At 34.6% G+C, this 21,527-nt stretch overlaps 1 protein-coding gene across 1 annotated transcript in view; it reads right to left on the bottom strand.

The window, feature by feature from the left end:
* Nucleotides 1-21,527, bottom strand: part of cpne4a (copine IVa) — a 64,568-nt gene that overhangs the window by 37,268 nt on the left and 5,773 nt on the right. Inside the window, exon 2 of the mRNA XM_051131830.1 lies at nt 14,688-14,877. Coding sequence (XP_050987787.1) covers nt 14,688-14,858 — 171 coding nt within the window. The 5' untranslated portion in view covers nt 14,859-14,877. The remainder of the gene's footprint in view (nt 1-14,687; nt 14,878-21,527) is intronic.

Raw genomic sequence — 21,527 nt, 5'->3', positions numbered from 1 at the left:
TTTGTTAATCAATTAACCATGAGTAAATCACTAAGCATAATTGCTAAACAGAAAAAGACACGAGGGGAACTCCTACTTCTGTTATTCTGCCAAGCACAACAATGTCAATATTTTCAGAATGGCCAAAAATTGACCAGTCCATTTCATTGCTCACTGATCACATATCAGACCTTGCATGATTTTTCCTCAGGAAAATAAAAATGTGATCTGGAACCAGAAAAGCAGAGCCATGCCAAGCCAAGCCTTCCATTCATGGGTCTTCCATCACGCTCCCATACACATTAACAAGCAGATCCCACATGACAATTTCTGGCAAGAGAAGGCAGGACAAGCCAGCTTTTCAAGAAAGATGTGTGTCCACTCAGCCTTAGAAAAGTCCCTTTATGCCTGCATAAACAGGGGCCTGAGTTCATCACTAGACTGGACTGACAGTCTTTTGGCAGTGAGGGGCAGAGCAGCCAACGCATAGACAGCAGAGCTCTGGAGATACCAATAAATATTCAGGACACCATTGTTGGAAAGGCTTCACTGGAGCTGCTCAAATGGTGATATATATCCATGTGTTGATTATACAATCATGGTATAAAGCAGTAGTTCACACACAAAAGATCAGGGTCAGAAATTTACGAGAGCTTGTGGCAAAAATGCCACCAATATGAACAAAAATGCCCCATGAATTCAAGAAAAAGAGGCAAAAAAATGCCCTTGCACAATTAAACAACGAATTACGGCTGTCGCAATTAAAATAAAATTTGAAAATGAATAAAAAGTGTCAATTTTCCAAATTACATTTCGATTCACTCACAATGCATCAGATTGCTTTTACGCACAGTTTTGTTCAGTGTTTAGCCTTATAACCAATCAAATGCATTTCTGTTGAATTTAGGAATGCATTGGCCAATCAGAGGCACTTAGATTAGTCAGCGCTGAAAATGGACCCAACTATGAAGCCAACTATGAAGCCAGAATGTGACATGCCCAAAACAAAATAAAAACGTTGTATACTGTTTTCTATATTGATATTAATAATCATTATTACAATATGAAGAGCAACAATCTACAATAATGATTTTTGTCATAATATTGCAGCCCTGTGAGCTTCTGTTTCTGCGTACATGTATTTAGATACAATTTTAAACTGGTTATTGTTGTTGACAAAAGTTTAAAATACTGAATAAAGTAATTGGGTAAATCTAAGTATTTGACATTAAAGACAACATATATATATAGTGACAGTGACAGTGAAGATTTTTATATTTATACATCCAAAAATCTAAAAAAAAAAAAAAAAATATATATATATATATATATATATATACACTTTTTTTTGGATGTATAAATATAAACAATCTTCACTGTCACTTTTAATAACTGTAATGTACTCTTCTCTAAATAAAAGTATTATAACAGAACAGAAATGTGAAGCTTATATTTTATAAAAGCATTTCCATTCATTCTTCTGTTAAAACTTTTGTATTATTTGAGCTGTAAAGATGTTAAAATCAATTTTTACAGTCATTTTAAAGTTTACCGTATTCTGTTATCATGGCAACAAACTTTACACAAATAAGGTTAGCAAGCATTTTTTCACACTATAATCATACTACTATTTATATTGTTTACTGTGTGCCTTTTAAAACAGCGAGTGTTTAAAAATTATGGACCTGTTCAATTCCACTGTAAGCACCTCATGGTAAAAAGAAAAAAAGTAAGGAAATAATGTACTCACCCCCTTGTCATCCAAGATGTTCATGTCTTTCTTTCTTCAGCCGTAAAGAAATTATGTTTTTTGAGAAAAGCATTTCAGGAATATTTTCCATATAGTGGACTTCAATGGTGCCCCGGAGATTGAACTTCCAAAATGCAGTTTAAATGCAGCTTCAAAGGGCTCTAAACAATCCCAGCCGAGGAAGAAGGGTCTTATCTAGCAAACCGATTGGTTTTCAAAAAAAAAAAAAAATTGCAATTTTTATGCTTTTTAACTTCAAATGGTCTTGTCTAGTTCTGCGCTTTGCATGCATAGCTTTGCATTTATGTCTAAAAACTCCTGTCTCGTTTTCTTCTTCAACATCAAAATCGTCCTACATTGCTGTTTACATGTTTTATAAAGGGCATTTGACCTTCTTTGTATGTTCACTAATTTCTTTTTGAAAATAACCAATCGTTTCACTAGATAAGACACTTCTTCCTTGGCTGGGATCGGTTTAGAGCCATTTGAAGCTGCATTTAAACTGCATTTTGGAAGTACAAACTCAGGGGCACCATTGAAGTCCACTATATGGAGAATATTCCAGAAATGTTTTCCTCAAAAAAACAATTTCTTTCTTTCTGAAGAAAGAAAGACAAGAACATCTTGAATGACAAGGGGGTGAGTACAAGATGTGTACGTTTGTTCTGGAAGTGAACTTCTCCTTTAACCCGGAATATTAGTATGGCCCAACAATTCCACATTGTTGTGTAAGCATATTAAGAATGGCTGATCCACTGAAACAGCATGCAAAACAAGCTACTATAAATGTTTTCACACCAGCCTCGTTTCTTGTGAGTGTGATACGCCGGATGGAAGTTTGGCAAGCATAAGCATATTTCATAAGATTTCATCACATCCATTCTCACACATACAAAACACACACACACACACACACACACACACAAGTCACAAATAGCACTGCCCCAAAGGATAAGCCTCAACGTGCAACATCCACCACACATGGGTCTAATTGCCCCCGGAAGCCACATTTACCTTCCTTTCCTCACATCTCAGTCAAAACATGCGGTCTCTGAATGTGCAGCCACCTTCATTCTGCATAGTTAATGGGCTGCTTCTCCTCATTAGCCCATCAGTGGGAGAGAATGGAGGTTTTCTCCAAGGCTAATAAGCGTGGCCCCATCTTCCCGCTTATGAGAGCAGGGCCCGAGGTGGAGGACCGCAGGGTGCAGCAACAGCTATCATTAACCGTTTCAACTGCACACCAGCACCCCAAATAAGATGTTTGCCCGGCTCTCACATCACCGCTCAGTTTGTCGAATGCCTTTAAATAAGGCCAACCTGTGTGAAGAAACCTTTCCTTCATTTAACGATGCAGCTGTCCATTTTAAATGAGGCAAAAAGGAAAAGTGACACAACTGAGATCTCGCTTGCTGTCTTTGAACACCTGCGAAGGAGACGCTAAACAAAGGGTGGCAGAAAAGTGGATTTTTCAAGGAGGACGATGAAAGGATGGAGGCGGAAGAGACAGAAAGTGTGGAAATCCAAATTCAATGGCCATTTGGAGAAAAAAAGCTATATTCTGAATAGCATACTAATGTTACTCTTTCTATTTATGAGATACTATATCTCACAATGCAATGCACTCAACTGGACTATTTGAAGTGTGATGAATGAACCAAAATACAATGCATTTTGTATTTCTAACATCTAATTTTTGACTTTTTGTTCAATTAAATTAAAATTGCACAAAAAGTTGTAAAAACTTGTACAACTCAATTTATTTGAGTTCATTCAACTTAAAATTTTAAGGCAGCTCGGTAACAAGTAAACAAACCAAATTGTTTATTTAGTCAGCTCAAATATCTAAGTTTTCACTTAGTACAACTTTATATTTCAAGTTGACTAAACAGGGTAACAAAATATTTTAAGTTGACGCAACAAATTGTGTTTTTTGTTTTTTACAGTGTACCATTCAAAAGTTTTGAAAGGAATTAACACTTTTATTCATCAAAGATGCATTAAACAGATCAAAAGTAACAGCAAAAACATTTATAATGTATTATAAAAAAGATTTGTTTTTAATAAATTATTCTTTTGAATGTTCTATTCATCATCATCTTAAAAATAAATTACATCATGGTTTCCACCAGGGGCGTTTCTAGGATTTGAAAACATCTGGGGCTGGTGGCAAAACATCAGGGAGCTCACATCATAATAACGCAAGATTTTGTTAGACACAGGTGGGTGAACCTGGATCCTTCTAGGGAGCTATGGGGGGCATGCCCCCCAGGAGAAAATTTGATATATTTTAAAGTTAAATTCATTAATCTAAGGCACTTTAAGAGTTCAAAAATATGAGCCATAAGTTAACCCATGTTCACTATGCAAATTGAACACAGAAAAAAGGTTGATGACCTGACTCACCCCTCTTCTGATACTCTGAAAACATTGGATCATGAACTCATCGTGTGAGCAAAGTCATATTGTGCTTTCGATTTTAGTTCATTTGACAGATACTTTGCCAAAGCAGTGGCACAAAACAACAGTGTTACACTATGAAAAAATAGTAAATATTAATCACTGCAAATAGCAAACATATCAAAGTATTATCACAAAATTTTAACTTTACAAAAATATTTTACACAAATAAAATAATACATTTAAAAATATAGATTTGCATGCAAAAATATTTTTTTTCCTAAATTCTGTTTTTTTCCGTTTACATTTTTCTGGACTCCTTTTTAATGGGTAAATTAAATTTTATTAATAAAAAAAACATGTCTAATTAATTAAAACAATGAAACTTATACAATTTAATGCCAATTTATCAAAAGTTAAGTGTTTAGGGCCCTAATGAAGTGTTTTATTTTTTCTCCCCTTATATTTTATTGTTACCAGATTTGTTTTACCATGTCTATTCATTTAAATGCATAAAATAACTTTTATTTATTTCTACAACAGCCTTCTCTGTTGTGTATTTACATTTGTCTGTTTATGAAATAAAGGCATAAAATATTAATTTATCTTGTAATACATGAAAATTAAATTTTATTTTTGGCAAATAAATAGGGAATGTACTAATAAAATTTTAAAGATGAAAGAAATATTGTGTAACAAAGTTTTATTAATTTTTCAACAGTTGTAGTAGTAGTATTACTGTAGGTACATACATTCTACTGAATGATAGTAATATATTTCTGCCACAATGTTTATACAAGCTAAACCGAACTTTTATTTTGACGGGTTTCCGTGAATGCCTTTACATTTCTGTGAGTATATAACCCTGGTTTACTCAAATGAAACAGTGAACTGCTCACAAAGTACTCTCAGAGCAGTTCTGGAGATTTTGTTCTTGCATTTTTTATGGCAGACGCTGAAATCACAGTGAGCGTCATGCGCGCTTGTGTGTCGTAAAGGAAACCACGCCTGTGTCTGCACCATTCATTAATAAAGACACACGCAGAACATTCAGGATTCACTTTTGAATGGTATTTTGCGGCATAATATTTACAGATAGTAGTCTATGTCGCGATTTGTTTTAAGTGTAATGACCGGCTTTTGATCAATTCATGCAAATTCATTCAGAATTCCTCGGAAATCATACAGCGATACAAAAACATTCAGGGATAAAGAAAAATCTTTCGGGGCTTGAGCCCCGAATGATTAGTCCTAACGACGCCCCTGGTTTCCACAAAAATATTAAGCAGCACAACACTTCTCAATTCAAATCATCAAATCATTATTGGAAGAATTTCTTCCAACTCACACTCAAAACTAACATTTTTAAGCATTTTTAAAATATAACCATTAGTGAGGCAACAAGCTGCAAGAATATGTCCATATCCAACTGGGACAGACTTTCAAATTCAAGTTTTATTGTGATAAATTAATGATGGTGAAACAGAGCTCCAAATGCAAAAGAGATGTTCAGCCCCAGTCTATCTTGTAGATATAAAGACAAAAATACCTTGTATGTGCACATGAAGGGGTGAAGGAACAGAATGGGAACACACAAGGAAAGGACATCTTCCATCACATAACTGACAGATTGTAATCATCAGTGCCCAGATGACCCATGTCTAGCTGCATAACTCTGCCAGCCTGTTTACTCTTACGCTTCATGAATATTGATATTATTTTTTAAATGTCACTGAAGTTGAGGAGCGCTGCATCATGATAAGCCACAGCTCCACTTTAGAAAATGCCAAAGCAAAATCATTTATTTATAAGATTTAATAATAATAATAAAATACATTATTTCTCTCTTTGCAAGTGATATATTTATCTTGATTTGATTATAAGCTGTTGTGGACTTGAGCTGAAGGACTATAAAAGAGTTAAACCGAGAAACGTGCCTCTCAAATTCATGAGTACTACACAAAACCTGGAGGGTTAAAGTTTACAGAGGCAAAAGAAAAAGGTGAAAGATGAAAAAGAACAAAATGTTCACTTTCAAAACAGAAATGCCATGGCAAACAAAAGTATCACATATATTATCACACACACACACACACACACATACATACATATATATATATATATATATATATATACATACATATAGATAGATAGATAGATACACATACAGACAGCGCACAGCATAAATGAGTACACCCCCTTTAAAATTTAACAAATTCAGCAATTACTCTTTACTTAGAAGGCATATTAGGATTCTTTGGAGGTATAATGTTCTAACAAGCCTGTTTGATTAATTACCAAAGACAGATGTCAAAATACTTCAGCATAAGATTTTCTTATCAAAGTGATAAAATGTTGTGTTGCAAAAATGAGTACACCCTCCTGAAACTTGCTAAATAAAACGTGTAGGTTTAAGGCTATTTCTGATCAACCGATAAGTATATTGAACCAAAACTTTTAAAGAAAAGTAATTACCTGATGGTTAAACGTGTTTTATAGCCTGCTGAATCATACTCAGACTGCTGTCAACAATGAAACCACTTTTGAGAGAACTGCCAGTTGACTTATTTCTTAGCATAAAAGAGGTCAATGGTACAAGAGGAATAACAAATTATTGTTTTAAGTGTGAAAATATAACAGAAGTAGCACCGACATTCAAAAACAATGGACTTGTGACAAGGCTCCTGAAATAATCAGGTCTTCACTTTAAGTTTTCATTTAGTGATGAGTGCATTTTTGCTAGAAAAAGAGCCGGAGAAATACCAAGTGTCTCAGAGTCAGCAAAAGCTATGAAAAGAGTAACACTTTATCTCACAGAGTATGACACAGAAGGGAAATGTATGGTTGTTGTCACCACTAGAATTACCTACTGTAACCAAAGCATAATAAACTCACTGAACCTCTTCCAAGGCCCATATTTACAAAATATAGACTTCTGGGGATCCATACTCTGGTCTCAAGAGACCAAGTGAATTTTGGATCCAAAAGAATCCAAAATGTTCTGGTGTTGCTAGAGGAGGAGTACAGTGAGAAGTGCCTGTTAGCCACAGTGACGTTCAGTGGTAGTAAAGCTCTTCTATAAGGATGCATGAGTGCTGAAGGTGTGAGGGGGTTGTGCTTTATTAATGCTTTCATGAATTCACACACCACTGTCTTTGTGTTCATCTTTGAAAATTCAGAAAATTCAGCTTTGTCATCACAAGAAAACATATTTAAAAAAGATTGACATAAAAAAAGTTATTTTAAATTGTAAAAATATTTCACAATATTACTGTTTTTGCATGTTTGATTGAATAAATGCAGCCTTGCTGTGCATAATACTGTAGATCTTTGATTAGTAAGTTAGTAAGCAACTACCTAACCACTCAGATTACCCAAAAAAACACTTAGTAATGCCCTAGCAACAACTCAGGACTCCTTAGCAATGACATACCAACCACAACACCCTAGTACAACTTCAGTGTCTCTTCCACTGTAGTATGCGATTGTGATGTGAGAAACACTAGTATGACATCACTACACCTTGCAGCTACAGACACACAGTTCTGTCGTTCTTTTTACATCAATATCCAATTATTTCAGAGCATGAAATCAGTCTTGATCTGTGCGAGTGAAATCTAGATTGCACCCCGAAGGGAGTGATATGGAGATCCGCTATCCTTATTCAACAGGAGTGCTCCCTGTGATTGGCACTCTGGGTAGATGAAAGAGCAGCTCCACCTGCCACAGTCATTCAGATGTGCGAGTGAATGCTGTCGCTGACAGTCAGACTCTCATCTTCAGTTCTGCCTTTTGTCTGATTATTGGTGAGAGCTGACAGCCAGGGCACTGGGATCTGACACGCTGACAGGTCATTATAGCCGGTGGCAATGTAACTTTGGACCCAGACATTTTTTGTGTGTTTCTCAGATAGCATTCATTTTCTGAGAAACTGAGAGGGTGGTGTCAGTTATCTCAGAGCTCTGATTATGAGGCTCTTTGAGTGAAAACACTTTTATGTATTGGTATTTCTCACACACAGAATTGGTAATGAAGTGTTTGATATTAGAGGATACAAGGATCCCACACCTTTTTGACCAATAATTTTACGATTACTGAACAAAATTGCACTCATAAAGGCGATTTCATGCCAATAAAATATTTTAGACAGACTTAGGAAAAATTACTATGTAAAAAGTAATAAAAAAATAAATAAATAAAATTAGAATATATATATATATATAATCTTTATTTAAAATAATTGTATTTAATATATAATTCTTTTTTTTTTTTTTTTTTTTGTCACACACAGAATTGGGAATTGGTAATGAAGAGTTTAATAATACATCATACACCTTCTGACCAATAATTTGGTGATTACTGGACAAAATTATTATATATAATTACACTCATGAAGTCCATTTTTAGCCAATAACGTATGTTAATTATATTTAAAAAAAAGTAATAAAAAATATATCATATTTATTCAAAAAATATTTTATTTTATATATTATTAGTATTTTTAACACATATAAATGGTAATGAAGTGTTTGATAAAAATTTGATCAATAATAAATCTGTTCAATAATTTGGTGATTCCTGGACAAAATTATTGTATATAATTGCTCTCACAAAGGCCATTTTTTGCCAATAACATATTTTTGACACACACAGGGGGAAGAAGATCATTAACACAAATTTTAAAAAAGTAATTTAACTTTCCCTAGGTCATCTACAGAAATTTCCAATTCTATAAATTGGTATATATGAAGAATATAAATTAAATATATACATAATACACAATTGTTTATATTAATATTTCTTAATATTTCTTTAAATATATATATACATACATATATATATATATATATATATGTATGTATGTATATATTTAAAGAAATATTAAGAAATATATATATATATATATATATATACATATATGGTTTTGGTTTTTTATTTTATATATTTTATGGGGTTTTTTTCCATTTTGACAAAAAATCAGTCACGAATAATAGAGCAGCTGTAATAATGAAAAAAAAAAAAATTGTAGCTTAAGATTAACTAGAGACATTTCCAGGACTATATACTACTATATATTAGTATATATTTAGTACATATCAAATATTTACATAATAATATATAATATTATATATTTATTTTAATTTATTTTATTTTACTATTTATATATAGGTGTGCAGGTCCCTTTAAACACACACACACACACAAAACAGATACAAAATTCAGTCACGCACCCAAAACAAATGAACTGTGCTGTCTGTGTGTGAGTAAATAATAAAGCAGCTGTAATAAAGAAAACACATGCAGACACACAGACTGTGCAGCAGATGGCTTTTTAAAATGGAGTATGGTTGATCAGACCATCACTTGTCTCCAGTCCAATCCAACTTGCTGTTTGACAGCTAATCTAACTATGTTAGGGAAATCTCTCTTTCAGGCCAAGTAATTTCAGGAACGTGGATTTTAATGGACAGAAGTTAAAAAAAACATTGCAGTGGGTTATGAATGAAGCCTTGAAGCGAGAACATCTACCTGTGAACGATCACTTCTAGGCATTTCATACCATAAATGTTTTAAAAGTTGCATTTTTAATGGAGAAGGATGAAAACATTAAAATGAGAAGTCGGAAAGTGACAGCTCACCGAAAAACCTTGGCCATTTAAAGCACACATTAGACCAAGTTGCACAGGACCAGTGAGCCTCTCTGAATGCAGCTGCCATGCACAAAGCATACTTCCAGCACATTTTAAAGGGCACAACATGGAAACGGTCTGAGTGCATTAGAGGCCCTTCACCCCAGAGACTGAGGGCCCATCATGACTTACTGTCCACATTCTAGAGTGCCGTCTTTGTGATTCAGAGCATGGTGGATTTGCTCAGAGAGTTTGTGACCATCTCTCTTTGCTTGATGGTGCTCGAGTTGTAAGCAGCTGCAGTGGGCTAATCGCAGGCAGGGTCAGCAGCAGGTCTTTACTCTCTGTGGCTGCCGCAGTTTAAAAGCTTGTTCAAGCGCACAAGTGCTGTTTCCTGTACTTACACTCATTCAAGAGCCACCAGCTAAACAAACAAACACTAATCTTGATCAAGGGTCAATAGACAGCCACTGCTGATTTTGAGATTTCAAAACGCAACACTATTGACAGACAGTACAGTTATTTAAAACAAACTCATTTGCTTTCAAAGTACACTAATATTCAATTTTGAGAAAAAAAAGTTGTTTTTGAAAGAAGACTCTTCGGCTTTTGCATTTATTTAATCAAAGATACAGTAACAATGGTAATATTTTGAAATAATATTTAAAATAATTTTCTATTTTAATGCATTTTAATATATAGTTTATTCCTGTGATGCAAAATCATTATTCTTGTGATGCAAGTCTAGTCTTCTGCGTCAAAGATTTCCTTCAGAAATCATTCTAATATGCTGATTTGGTGCTCAAGAAACATTTATTATTATTATCAATGTTAAAAACATTGAAATTTGTAGTTGGAAATCATAATACATTACGACAAAAAAGCTTGAAATTGTAATTGCGACTATTAATTACGATTATCACAGTTTACACTGAATGATGTTTTAAAAAGCTTTATATATTTATTAAGCTTATATATTTTGAAGCAACTGCATGTCACATTTTTATATATAGTTTCTTCTTTGAATGTAAAAAAAGAAAACATGTAAAAATTAAAACAATGAGAAAAAAAAAACTTAAGATAACCTGTAGGAAAAATACACACTCTCTCTCACACACCCACCCACCCATACAAACATCTTAAGAAAGCAGAATAATGTAAGTGGATTTTTTATTTGTTTTTTCTTTTGTAATCGTGCCTTTGAACGATTACATAATTGTAGCATCTGTAACTGATTAATTGAATTAATTGTGCAGCCCTATAATACATTATTTTTTCCAGAAATCTTTGATGAACAGAACATTAAAAAGAGCAACATTTATTTGAAATATAAATCTTTTCTAAGTACAGTTGTCTTGAATGTCACTTTTGATCAATTTAATGCACCTGTGCAGAATAAAATGATTAGTTTCTTTCAAAAAGCATACATTACTTATCCCAAACTTTTGAATGTTAGTGTCTAAATGATATATAAATACAAAATCTGTTTCTGAATTTTCCCTCCCCAACCCATTTTTCTCCTCTCACAGCTCCAGATGAATGAGGGATATTCTTGGTAGCGAAATGCAGAGTGAATTTAATTAACACTGTCATACTTCAGCTAAAGATTTGATAATGACTCCCAGTGTACAGTTGGAAAGTGAGAGATGAGCTATCAAACAGAGAGAGAAACTATCACAGTGGGATAATCCACTCAAATTATATTTAGCCAAAACCTGCAGATATGAAATTTAAGTCATTGGGGCACTCAATACAATAGCATGCAGAAGTGACATTTCCAGATAAATGAGTCTGACCCGAAACAGCACTGAATCTTGGCGGAAACGGGTTAAGAGGTGAAATGCAATCACGACTGCAATAAATCACATTGGTTTGTTTGTTGAGCTAGAAATGTAAATTGGCTTCAGGCAACATCAGGATATATATCAGGATATTTGGTTTAATTAGGCATTAGCTTATAGCACATAAACAAGGAGTTTTTGACTCTTTGAAAAGGTCTTTGGTTTATTAGCTTTATTTTACGACATCGCACGCTATCTCACCAGTAATCCCATTTAAAATCTCTAATGTGCAAGTCTCGAGGCATTTGGAATTGAAAAAAATGTAGAAAGCACGATGCAACAAGCTCACTTAATAGCCCTTAAAGAACAAACAGACAGACGTTCTTCAAATACTCTTCATAGTGGGATTTCCAGGAGGAATGAAGCGGGCCTTTGAGAACAGGTATGAAACGTAGCAAAATGAAGACTTTACAGTGTGGTTTCCTTCAGAAACACACACGCACACACTCAAAGAGCAGAATCACCATAAGTGAATATGTGAATGTCTAATGAGATTGAGAGTGGTGAGAACAGATTCCCGCTGGTGAGCTGGCAAAGCCTTGATAACCTGACAGGAAGATTTCTCAGTGAACATATGCCGCCTGCTTCTCTTCTGCTCATTCACACACAAGCATGCTCTCACATGTTCCCCTATATTTTTGCGTAGGTTTTAAAATCAGCTAAACTAAGTAGAGGCAATATGCTTTCACCTACACACTGAAGTTACCTGTTGGCTAAACAGTTGCGCAGTTGAACATTACTTGATTTTTGTAGACGTAAAGTTCAGCAAACTGCTCCCAGGGTTATAGAAAACAAAAACTAAAAAGATTTAAACATTTACATTACTTGAAAAAAACTGAAGTTTTAACATTTAGTTTAACTTAAAATAAGTAAAACTGAAATGTATATTTAAAAATGCCCTGGTACATGTATTAAAAACAAATAAAAATGACAAAAACAAACAGCAAAATGACTAAAGCCTCAATTAAACTTGAAAACAGAAAAAAATACAATTTGGTAACACTTTATAGTAAAGTGGAATTTGTTAACACTCCACTTTTTTGGAAAATAGGCTCATTGTCCAACTCCCCTAGAGTTAAACAGTTGAGTTTTACCGTTTTCAAATCCATTCAGCCGATCTCCGGGTCTGGCGGTAGCACTTTTAGCATAGCTTAGCACAGATCATTGAATCTGATTAGACCAATAGCATCTCACTCAAAAATGATCCTATATATTGACAATATTTTCCTATTTAAAACTTGACTCTTCTGTAGTTACTTTGTGTACTAAGACTGACGGAAAATGAAAAGTTGTGATTTTCTAGGCTGATATGACTAGGAACTGTACTCTCATTCCGTCATAATAATCCGTACCATGGGTGCAGCAGGTGCAATGATATTACGCAGCGCCTCAAAGTGTAGCACTAAGCACTAAGTTTGTGTAGATGCAGAGTTGCAGCTGCATAATATCATTGCACCGGCTGAGTATAGTTCCTAGCCATATCGACCTAGAAAACGCAACTTTTAAATTTTCGTCCGTCTTTGTACACGAAGTAACTACAGAAGTTTCAAGTTTTAAATAGGAAAAATATCGAAACGGTCAAATTAGGGCTGGGCGATATGGGTATATAAATTATCACAATAATTTTTTTCATGTCAGTCGTTATCGATAATTTTCACAATAAAAATGTCAAATCTTTATTTCTTTCAAGTTTAAAGTCAGATTTTTGCTCCAAAGTGAAAGTTGTAGAAACCAGACCATTAATGTTCCTTAACAAAATAAATATCTAAATAGAAAAATTAATTTCTGCATGTTCTAATGAGTTATATTGTATTAAATCAAGAAACAGGTTTGGGTTGTCTGATAATGATAATAAATGCACACATGCTATAGCTTAATCACAAATACATACATACTATAATTATGTACCATTACTCCTGTAATAAAATTCAGTGTGTATATCCCACATTGCTGCCGCAATACCATGGTGCAGTGAGTGTTACTACAGTAAATCCATGGTAAATGATGGCAATGTGTAGATTGAAAAGCCTTCTGACTGCCTTCCGTTGCACACTTTAAACTAGTTTGAAACACATTTGTGTTCATCGCTGAATTCAAGTTTTTCACACTGGATCTCACAGCGTTGTTTAGTGCTCGTGTGACGGAGTAAAACTAAATGTATTGTGCCTAGTGAGCTCGCGCAGCACGGCAGTTTGAACTTTGATCCGAGCGGATAAATGGAGTTGCTTTTGGCACCTAAAAATTATTTCAAACATTTATCGAACTCTTCATATCGGTTTATCGAGGAAAATTATATCGCGATAATTATCATTATCGAATTATCGCCCAGCCCTAGGTCTAATTAGATTCAATGATCTATGCTAAGCTATGCTAAAAGTGCTACCGCCAGACCGGAGATTGGCTGGATAGATTTGAAAACAGTAAAACTCAACTGTTTAACTCTAGGGGACTTGAAAAATGAGCCTATTTTCAAAAAAAGTGGAGTGTTTCCATAAAAACATGAACGAACAATGAAAAAGACATGTATTACACTATTTATTAATCTTTCCTGAAGTTAGTTATTTAAAAAAAACAGTTGTTCATTGTTAGTTCATCTTAGTTCACAGTGCATTTACTAATTACTGTTCATTCTTAGTTCATGTTAACTAATGTAGTAAATTAATGAAGCTTATTGTAAAGTGTTACCAATAATTTTAATAGTATCTCTGGAACTAAAATGACTACTTATCAACTGAAATACTTCTATTTTACAAATGCAAACAAGTTCTACATTACATTCACTTACAACTGTGATCATTTCAAATATTGTTACTGATTATTTAGTAGTTTTATCATTTTGGTAGGGACATTTCTATACATCCACATCTAAACCTACACTCATGTGAGATGCTATGGTGTGAAAATGAGTGTGAAATTGGAAAACAAAGGGAAAAAACAGCAAAGGAATGTGTGAAAAAGGCAAAAGTGCAAAGAAAATGCATTGACATGGTCCCCCAAAACAATTAGAAGACCCTGCTCGCTAAACATTACTGCATTTAGTCACATAACTAGAAATTTTCACATCTTAAACATAAAATTCAAACTCACCTCCAACCACTGGCCATGGGACTGCATTTTGATGACCACACAGGGATCCGGCTTGGAGAGGGCATCCCTGTCTGAGATGCCTTTGCAGGCGATCCGTAGCTCTACTTTGGTCAGGCAGGGGCTGTTGAACAGGCCCAGAGAATTGGCTGCAGATTCGTAGATGTCGCTCATGTTTCAGGAGATACTTGTGCTAAAAGGGGGAAAAAAATAAAGTGAGAGATTTTTTTTTTATGATATCATTTTTCTTTAAGCAGTCAAAGTAATGTGATTTATTACAATTAAACTACTTTAAAATATCACAGAATGTGTCTGACCAACCAACTTGTTTGAAAAATGGATGTAGACTGTAAACCAAAGATATTCAATATGGAAATAAAACAAACAATACTGCATACTGACGTTAAAGCCACTTTTTGTAATGTTTATTCAAAGATTCAATTAAAGCCAACTGACAGTCTTAATGCTTCTGCATTTGTATTACAAAATCAATGGCACCAAGCACAAACCACATCAAGTCAGATCATTCTTTACTTTTACTGTTTAAAGCAAGCAAATAAGTCTGGTTTTGATAAATGATAATGATGCATGGTCGATATCTGCATATTTCAAAATTCTGTTAAAGAAAAATGTGTGATTTGCTACATAACACCCCATATTTTTTTTTTACTGGGAATGTATTATGCTGGTGTATTTATACCGAAACATATGAGAATCCTATAGAGACAGTCATGTATTGAGCTGATGTGTGGGAAAATTTCTAATCAGAATCCCCCACCATCCCAATCAGTTATAATATAGAGCAAATGAGCTGAGCAAACAGATATTACACAGTGTATGCGGAGAGAAAGGAGAGAGAAATCTGAGCTGATGGATGGATATTGAATGATGGATGGATGTCTTAATATACAGAAAGAAAATCCCAGAATGTGCAGTAGTAGTAGTGATGCTTGCCTTTGCAAACAAAAGCTCTATTGGTAGAAAACACATCTTGTTATGTTGCTTTAGTATATGTCAGAGCTTTCAAATTTAATTCAATTAGTATGAAATTGTGGCCGCGACTCACACAGAGGAGTAATCCAGCCAGAAGCGGACTGTGAGCGGTAGATCTGACCTATGAGAAGTGCACTGTGAAAGAGAACAACTCAATGAAAGCATTATTCTCAGCCAATGCAAAGTCATCCATCACTCCCACTGTATCGCACTGACAGCTGACAGCCTCATACATTATAGGTCAGCGGCGATAATACGCAGGTGAGCGGATCTCTCCCTCGGTGTATGTGTGCAAACTTCTCAACATTGTCGACAAACTACGTCATCAGTCTTTCATCCTCTGGATGCTATTTTTGAGTGTTTTCTCAGCCAGTTCCCCTCTATTTCTGTCTCTGTTAATGACTCTCACTGAGCCTCTTTATATAGACACACACAACGTTTTTAAGTTTCATGAAATCTCAGTGCTATATTACACCCACTGATAACACTTAACTGATTACACCCCTTCTGACTGGTAAATAACACTAAATATGGTATGTAGTTTCATAATGCAAATTGTGATTATTGTAAATAACCTAATATAGAGTGGTCATTTAATTCACATTATTAATACATATTATTAAAGTGCACTTTTAATATTGTGTACTTCAATAATATTACTTTATCATATATACATATGTATATATATATATATGTATACACACACACATACATACATATATAAAGAAAATTATATGTGACCCTGGACCACAAGACAAGTAGCACTGATATATTTGTAGCAATAGCCAACAATACATCGTACGAGTCAAAGTTATCGTTTTTTCTTTTATGCCAAAAATCATTAGGATATTAAGGAAAGATCAAGTTCCATGAAGATATTTTGTAAATTTCTAATGGTAAATATATCAAAACATAATTTTTGATTAGCAGTATGCTAAGAACTTCATTTGGACAACTTAAAGGTGATTTTCTCAATATTTCATTTTTTTTGCACTCTCAGATTGCAGATATTCAAATATTCAAGTCAACAAATACATCAATGTATACATCTCAATGTATACATCTCAGTTTTAAAAAATTGACCCTTATGACTGGTTTTGTGGTCCAGGGTTACATATTATTGATGTTTTTATAGTCTTTGATCAAAATATAACACCTTAGTGCACAAGCTTTGACATATTGAGCCCTGGTGCTGATGCAGCTGAAGTGAGTTTGATTCTATTTTCTCAATCCCCCATCTTCATCCCATCTATCTACCGTACTACGAATAAAAATGGCATATAAAGGCCAAAAGAGTAATACATTTTTGAAAGTCTTGCCTTTTCTGCAAGACCAAGGTTGTGCAGATGTTGAAAATACTATTAGGCTGAATATAACACATAAAAAAACATGTCCAGGTCATATTTCACACCCAAATCCAAAGAAAAAAAGTAATGCTATTTTGCATAATGAAAATTATGTTTGATCCATTAGCATTTTTTGCATTTCTCATTAATTCTCATTATAATAATGTACCAAGTATTCACGTTTCTGTATTTTCATTATTCTCAAAGGTGATTCTCATTAGATTCTCATTACTTTTGGTTTTGAGGTGACTAAAGCAAACATAACTCAAATGATTCAAGTTCAAATCTAATTTTCTGTTTCACCCATTAACACCCATTTAAATACACTATGTTCTGCTAAGTACGGTTTCATTTGTGAGTACAACACATTAGGTAACTTAAAGACCTTCGTTCATCTTCAGAACACAAATTAAGATATTTTTGATGAAATCTAAAAGCTTTCTGACCCTGCACAGACAGCAAGACAACTGAAACGTTCAAGGCCCAAAAAGGTAGTAAGGACATTGTTAAAACAGTCTACGTGGCGTTACCGTAATGTTATGACACTATGAGAATACTTTTTGTGCACAAAGAAAACAAAAATAACTTTATTCCACAATTTCTTTTCTTGAAATGAAAATGAAAATGTGTTCTGAAGATGAATGGAGGTCTTACAGGTTTGGAACGACATGAGGGTGAGTAATTAATAACAGAATTTTCATTTTTGTGTGAGCTGTCTCTTTCATCTCAAATGTCTATGAATCATGCTTAAATATGAAAGGAATACCAACACTAACTCAACGTCTAATACAGGTATTATCTGAAAAAGACGTACAAACTTGGTATCCCTAATGGCTACTGGGACATGCTGGGAATACAGGTAGTGCTGAATCCCTCTCTCAGTATTCACTGAAGTGTCAGTCTCAAGAGAACAGCCACACAGTGGAGCTGATGGGGCGGCAGTTAAGCAGTGCTCCTGTGACAGATTCCACCGGTACACGCAGTCTCCTCCACTGCTATTGAGACTGAATAAGAATTTGAGGAACTCCCTGCAACAACAGCTGTAATCATGAAGTGGGATGCTGTCCACCGATCTGACAGTGTTAGTCTAAAAGCCCTTGGCTTTCTACAACGTTTCTATACAGTATTCTGCTTGTTAAAGCAGCGGAAGTCAAAATGTTTCATGCATCACCGATTTTTGGAGGGTGGAGGCAAGGATGAGAAACACGGCAGATTTTTGAACACCGCTTTTTGGAATCCACAAAGAAATCCCTCAATTTTGTGCAACACAATCCCCTCTGGCTCAGAGTTATTCATTTGTTTTGGCAAAACTATGGGACTGTGATTGCCTCTATCATGGCTCAGATCCTCCTATTTGGCCACATAAAACCCACCAACAGACAAAAAGCTCATTGTTTAGATATTTAGGTGTTTGTACAGTTTCACTTTTACATGTTGTTTGAATATTAATGTGTGTTGGCAGTGTATGCACAAATCTACCCTATAATGATAAAAATCCATGCAGTGGTTTTTAATTAATCTGTAAAAATAATATCCCCTTTTTCAAATCGAGCCATTCTTAGATGCCTGTCGGTGTGGCGTCACACCCACAGAGGCCGCTCCCACGATAGTTGATTGACATGAGTGTCTTACCTCAGACCCGCCCTAAATCAGCTGTAACAGTCCGACCTCCATAGTTTTGATGCCGGAGCAGGGATGTTAGTTAAACAAAGAATATCTCTGAGCGATTGAGGTGTTGTGTTGCTGGATGTAATAATTAACATAGCGGTTGTCATTTACTCCTGACATCTGAGCCGCTGAAGATGCAGTGGATTAGGTTTGTTTGTGAAGGGAATGCGCCTCCCGATCTACATAAATGCGTCTATGTTCGCCAAATCAATCGTGATACAGCTTTACTTACAGCAGAAGTGAGTATAAGGGTTTTTTTTATGAATCTCTGCAATCACCCTTCCTAACAACGTGCTAGTTAGCAAGTTTCGCAGCTAAACACGCTAAATGTGGCTAAAGTAAACAGGCTCGTCACTCTAAAGAGAGAAGAGAGGGGCGGGGCAAGCAGAGCTCATTTGCATTTAAGGGAACAATCCATCAGAATGGGTTGATTTTTGCCGAGCTACAAGGTAAAAAAGGGTGTTGTTTTACACTACCATTGAGAACTTTTAACCAAAGTATATTATAGACTTTTCATTAAGACCCTAAAGAATCATATCATCTTGTGGAAAATGGGCATCCAAATGACCCCTTTAAGACTATATAATTATTTACTCACCCCCATGTTGTTCCAAACCTGTAAGCTGTTATTTTTTTTTATGAAAAACACACAAAAAAGTATTTTAAAAGAATCTTTTTCATTTTTCATACAACAGCAGCTAAGACTTAAAGGAATAGTCACCCAAAAATGAAATTGGTTTAAAATGTACTCAACCTTAGGTTTTCAAGATTTGTTTCTTCGCCAGAACAGATTTGGAGAAATCTAAAACATAACGTCAGTTGCTCATCAAATGGACCCTCTGTAGTAAATGGGTGCCGCCAGAATGAGAGTCCTAAATACCTGATAAAAACATCACAATAATCCACAAGTAATCCACACCACTCCTGTCCATCAATTAATGTCTTCTGAAGTGAAAAGCTGCATGTTTGTAAGAAACAAATCCTTTAAGATGTTTAAATTAAGTCAAGTCCACAATCCATAATAACATTTCCTTCAGCGAAAAAATACAGTCCATGTTGTCCTCTCATATCAGAATCCACCAACTTATTTGTTTACAACTGTTTTGGACTGTTTACGTTAGTAAACAGTTTTGTGCTTATTTCTCTCCTGATTCAGATGTTGTATTTAGCAACAGTTTTAAGTAAAAACGTCTTGATGGATTTTCTTTTTTGCAAGCACTTCACAAGACATTAGACTAGAGATATGTGGATTACTTATGGATTATTGTGATGTTTTAATCAGCTGTTCGGACTCTCATCCTGACAGCACCCATTAACTGCAAAGGATCAGTTGGTGAGCAAGTGATGTAATGTTTAAATTTCTCCAAATCTGTTCTGACGAAGAAACAAATCTACAACTTGGATAGCCAGAGGGTGAATACATTTTCAGCAAAATTAAATTTTTGTGAATTATTCCCTTAAGAAATATGGAACACAAGTCATACAGACTTTTTTTTAGCTCTTTTTTGGATTGTGGCAGCCTGAGTTTGCTAAGAACTCTCATTCTATGATCAATGTTTTGACTCTTTAAAAATTCCTTTTTGTGTTTTCCACAGAAAAACTTTTTGAGCATTTGAGTGTGTTCCAATATAACTGGGTATATAAATACTTCAGAATTTTAATTTCACTTTCCTTTATGGAATTTAGCAGATGCTCTTATCCAGAGTGGGTTAAAAAAGAGCTTCATTTTTCATATGTAAAACTGCCAAGGTAAACAGATGGCAAGCATGCACTTCTGAACGGTTATCTGCTAGCCGTGGCAGATATCTCCCTTGACAAGCATTTTACAAGCAATTACCTGGCAGCAACACATTCCGTAGGCTTGTCATACAGTAAAAATATCAAGTAGCAAATAAACAAACAAAAACATTGCATAAAGGGCTAGCCTGGCAACAGCTATTCAGCAAATGATGAGCTGAATTGGATTACGCTGTTCACTTTGACAGGTAATGTCTACAACCTTTCCTCTTACACTGTCACGTGTTATAACAGGTGTTTCTTGAGATGCAGTCACAGTTACTGGTACATCAGCAGAAATACTTCACTTACGCTTCGAGATCATAAACAAGCATAAACAAAAGGAAGATTCCCTGCTGAACTTTTCTTGCATACCCTCATATCATACAGAGAGTCTCCACAGGGAATCTGTCAGCATGGATATATACCATCTCCGAAAGACTTCGAAAGTTTCTTCCTACAACAAAGTGCATTATAACTGGAATATTATCAACACTTTTGACAGCCCTGTAACTCAAGATCCAGTGTGTAGAGATGCTGAAACATTCTAGTCTAATACTATCTTCAGTTTGTTTAACTTAAATTCACTAGCCTTAAAGTTTTGAAAGACTAAAATCAACATGATAAAATGTGTTCAGCTTTAAAGATGCACAAATGTTTACAAATCATCCATCCTGTTGACAAAATGCTAGTGGAAACTGAATTTATGTTCACCGAGGCTGGATTTATTTGATGAAGAAATACAGGAAAACATACAGTGAAATATTGTTACAATTTAACATAACTGTTCTCTATTTTAGTATATTATAATATATCATTTATCCTGTGATGCTGAGTTTTTAATTGATTTTTTATCACATGGTACTCCAAAAATTATTTTAATATGCTGATTTTATGCTTAAGAAACATTTATTATTATTACAACTGCTGAAAATAGCTGTGCTGGTTAATATTTTTGTTCAGGATTCTTTGATGAATGTAAAGTTCAAAGGAACAGCATTTATTTGAAATAGAATTTTCTATGTAAATTTTATGTAAATATCTTATTTTTCACTTCTGA

This window comes from Labeo rohita, chromosome 16 (genome assembly GCF_022985175.1).
Source record: "Labeo rohita strain BAU-BD-2019 chromosome 16, IGBB_LRoh.1.0, whole genome shotgun sequence".
Taxonomy (NCBI): domain Eukaryota; kingdom Metazoa; phylum Chordata; class Actinopteri; order Cypriniformes; family Cyprinidae; genus Labeo; species Labeo rohita.
Note: the sequence above shows the minus strand (reverse complement) of the source record. Positions and strands in the feature narration are given on the sequence as shown.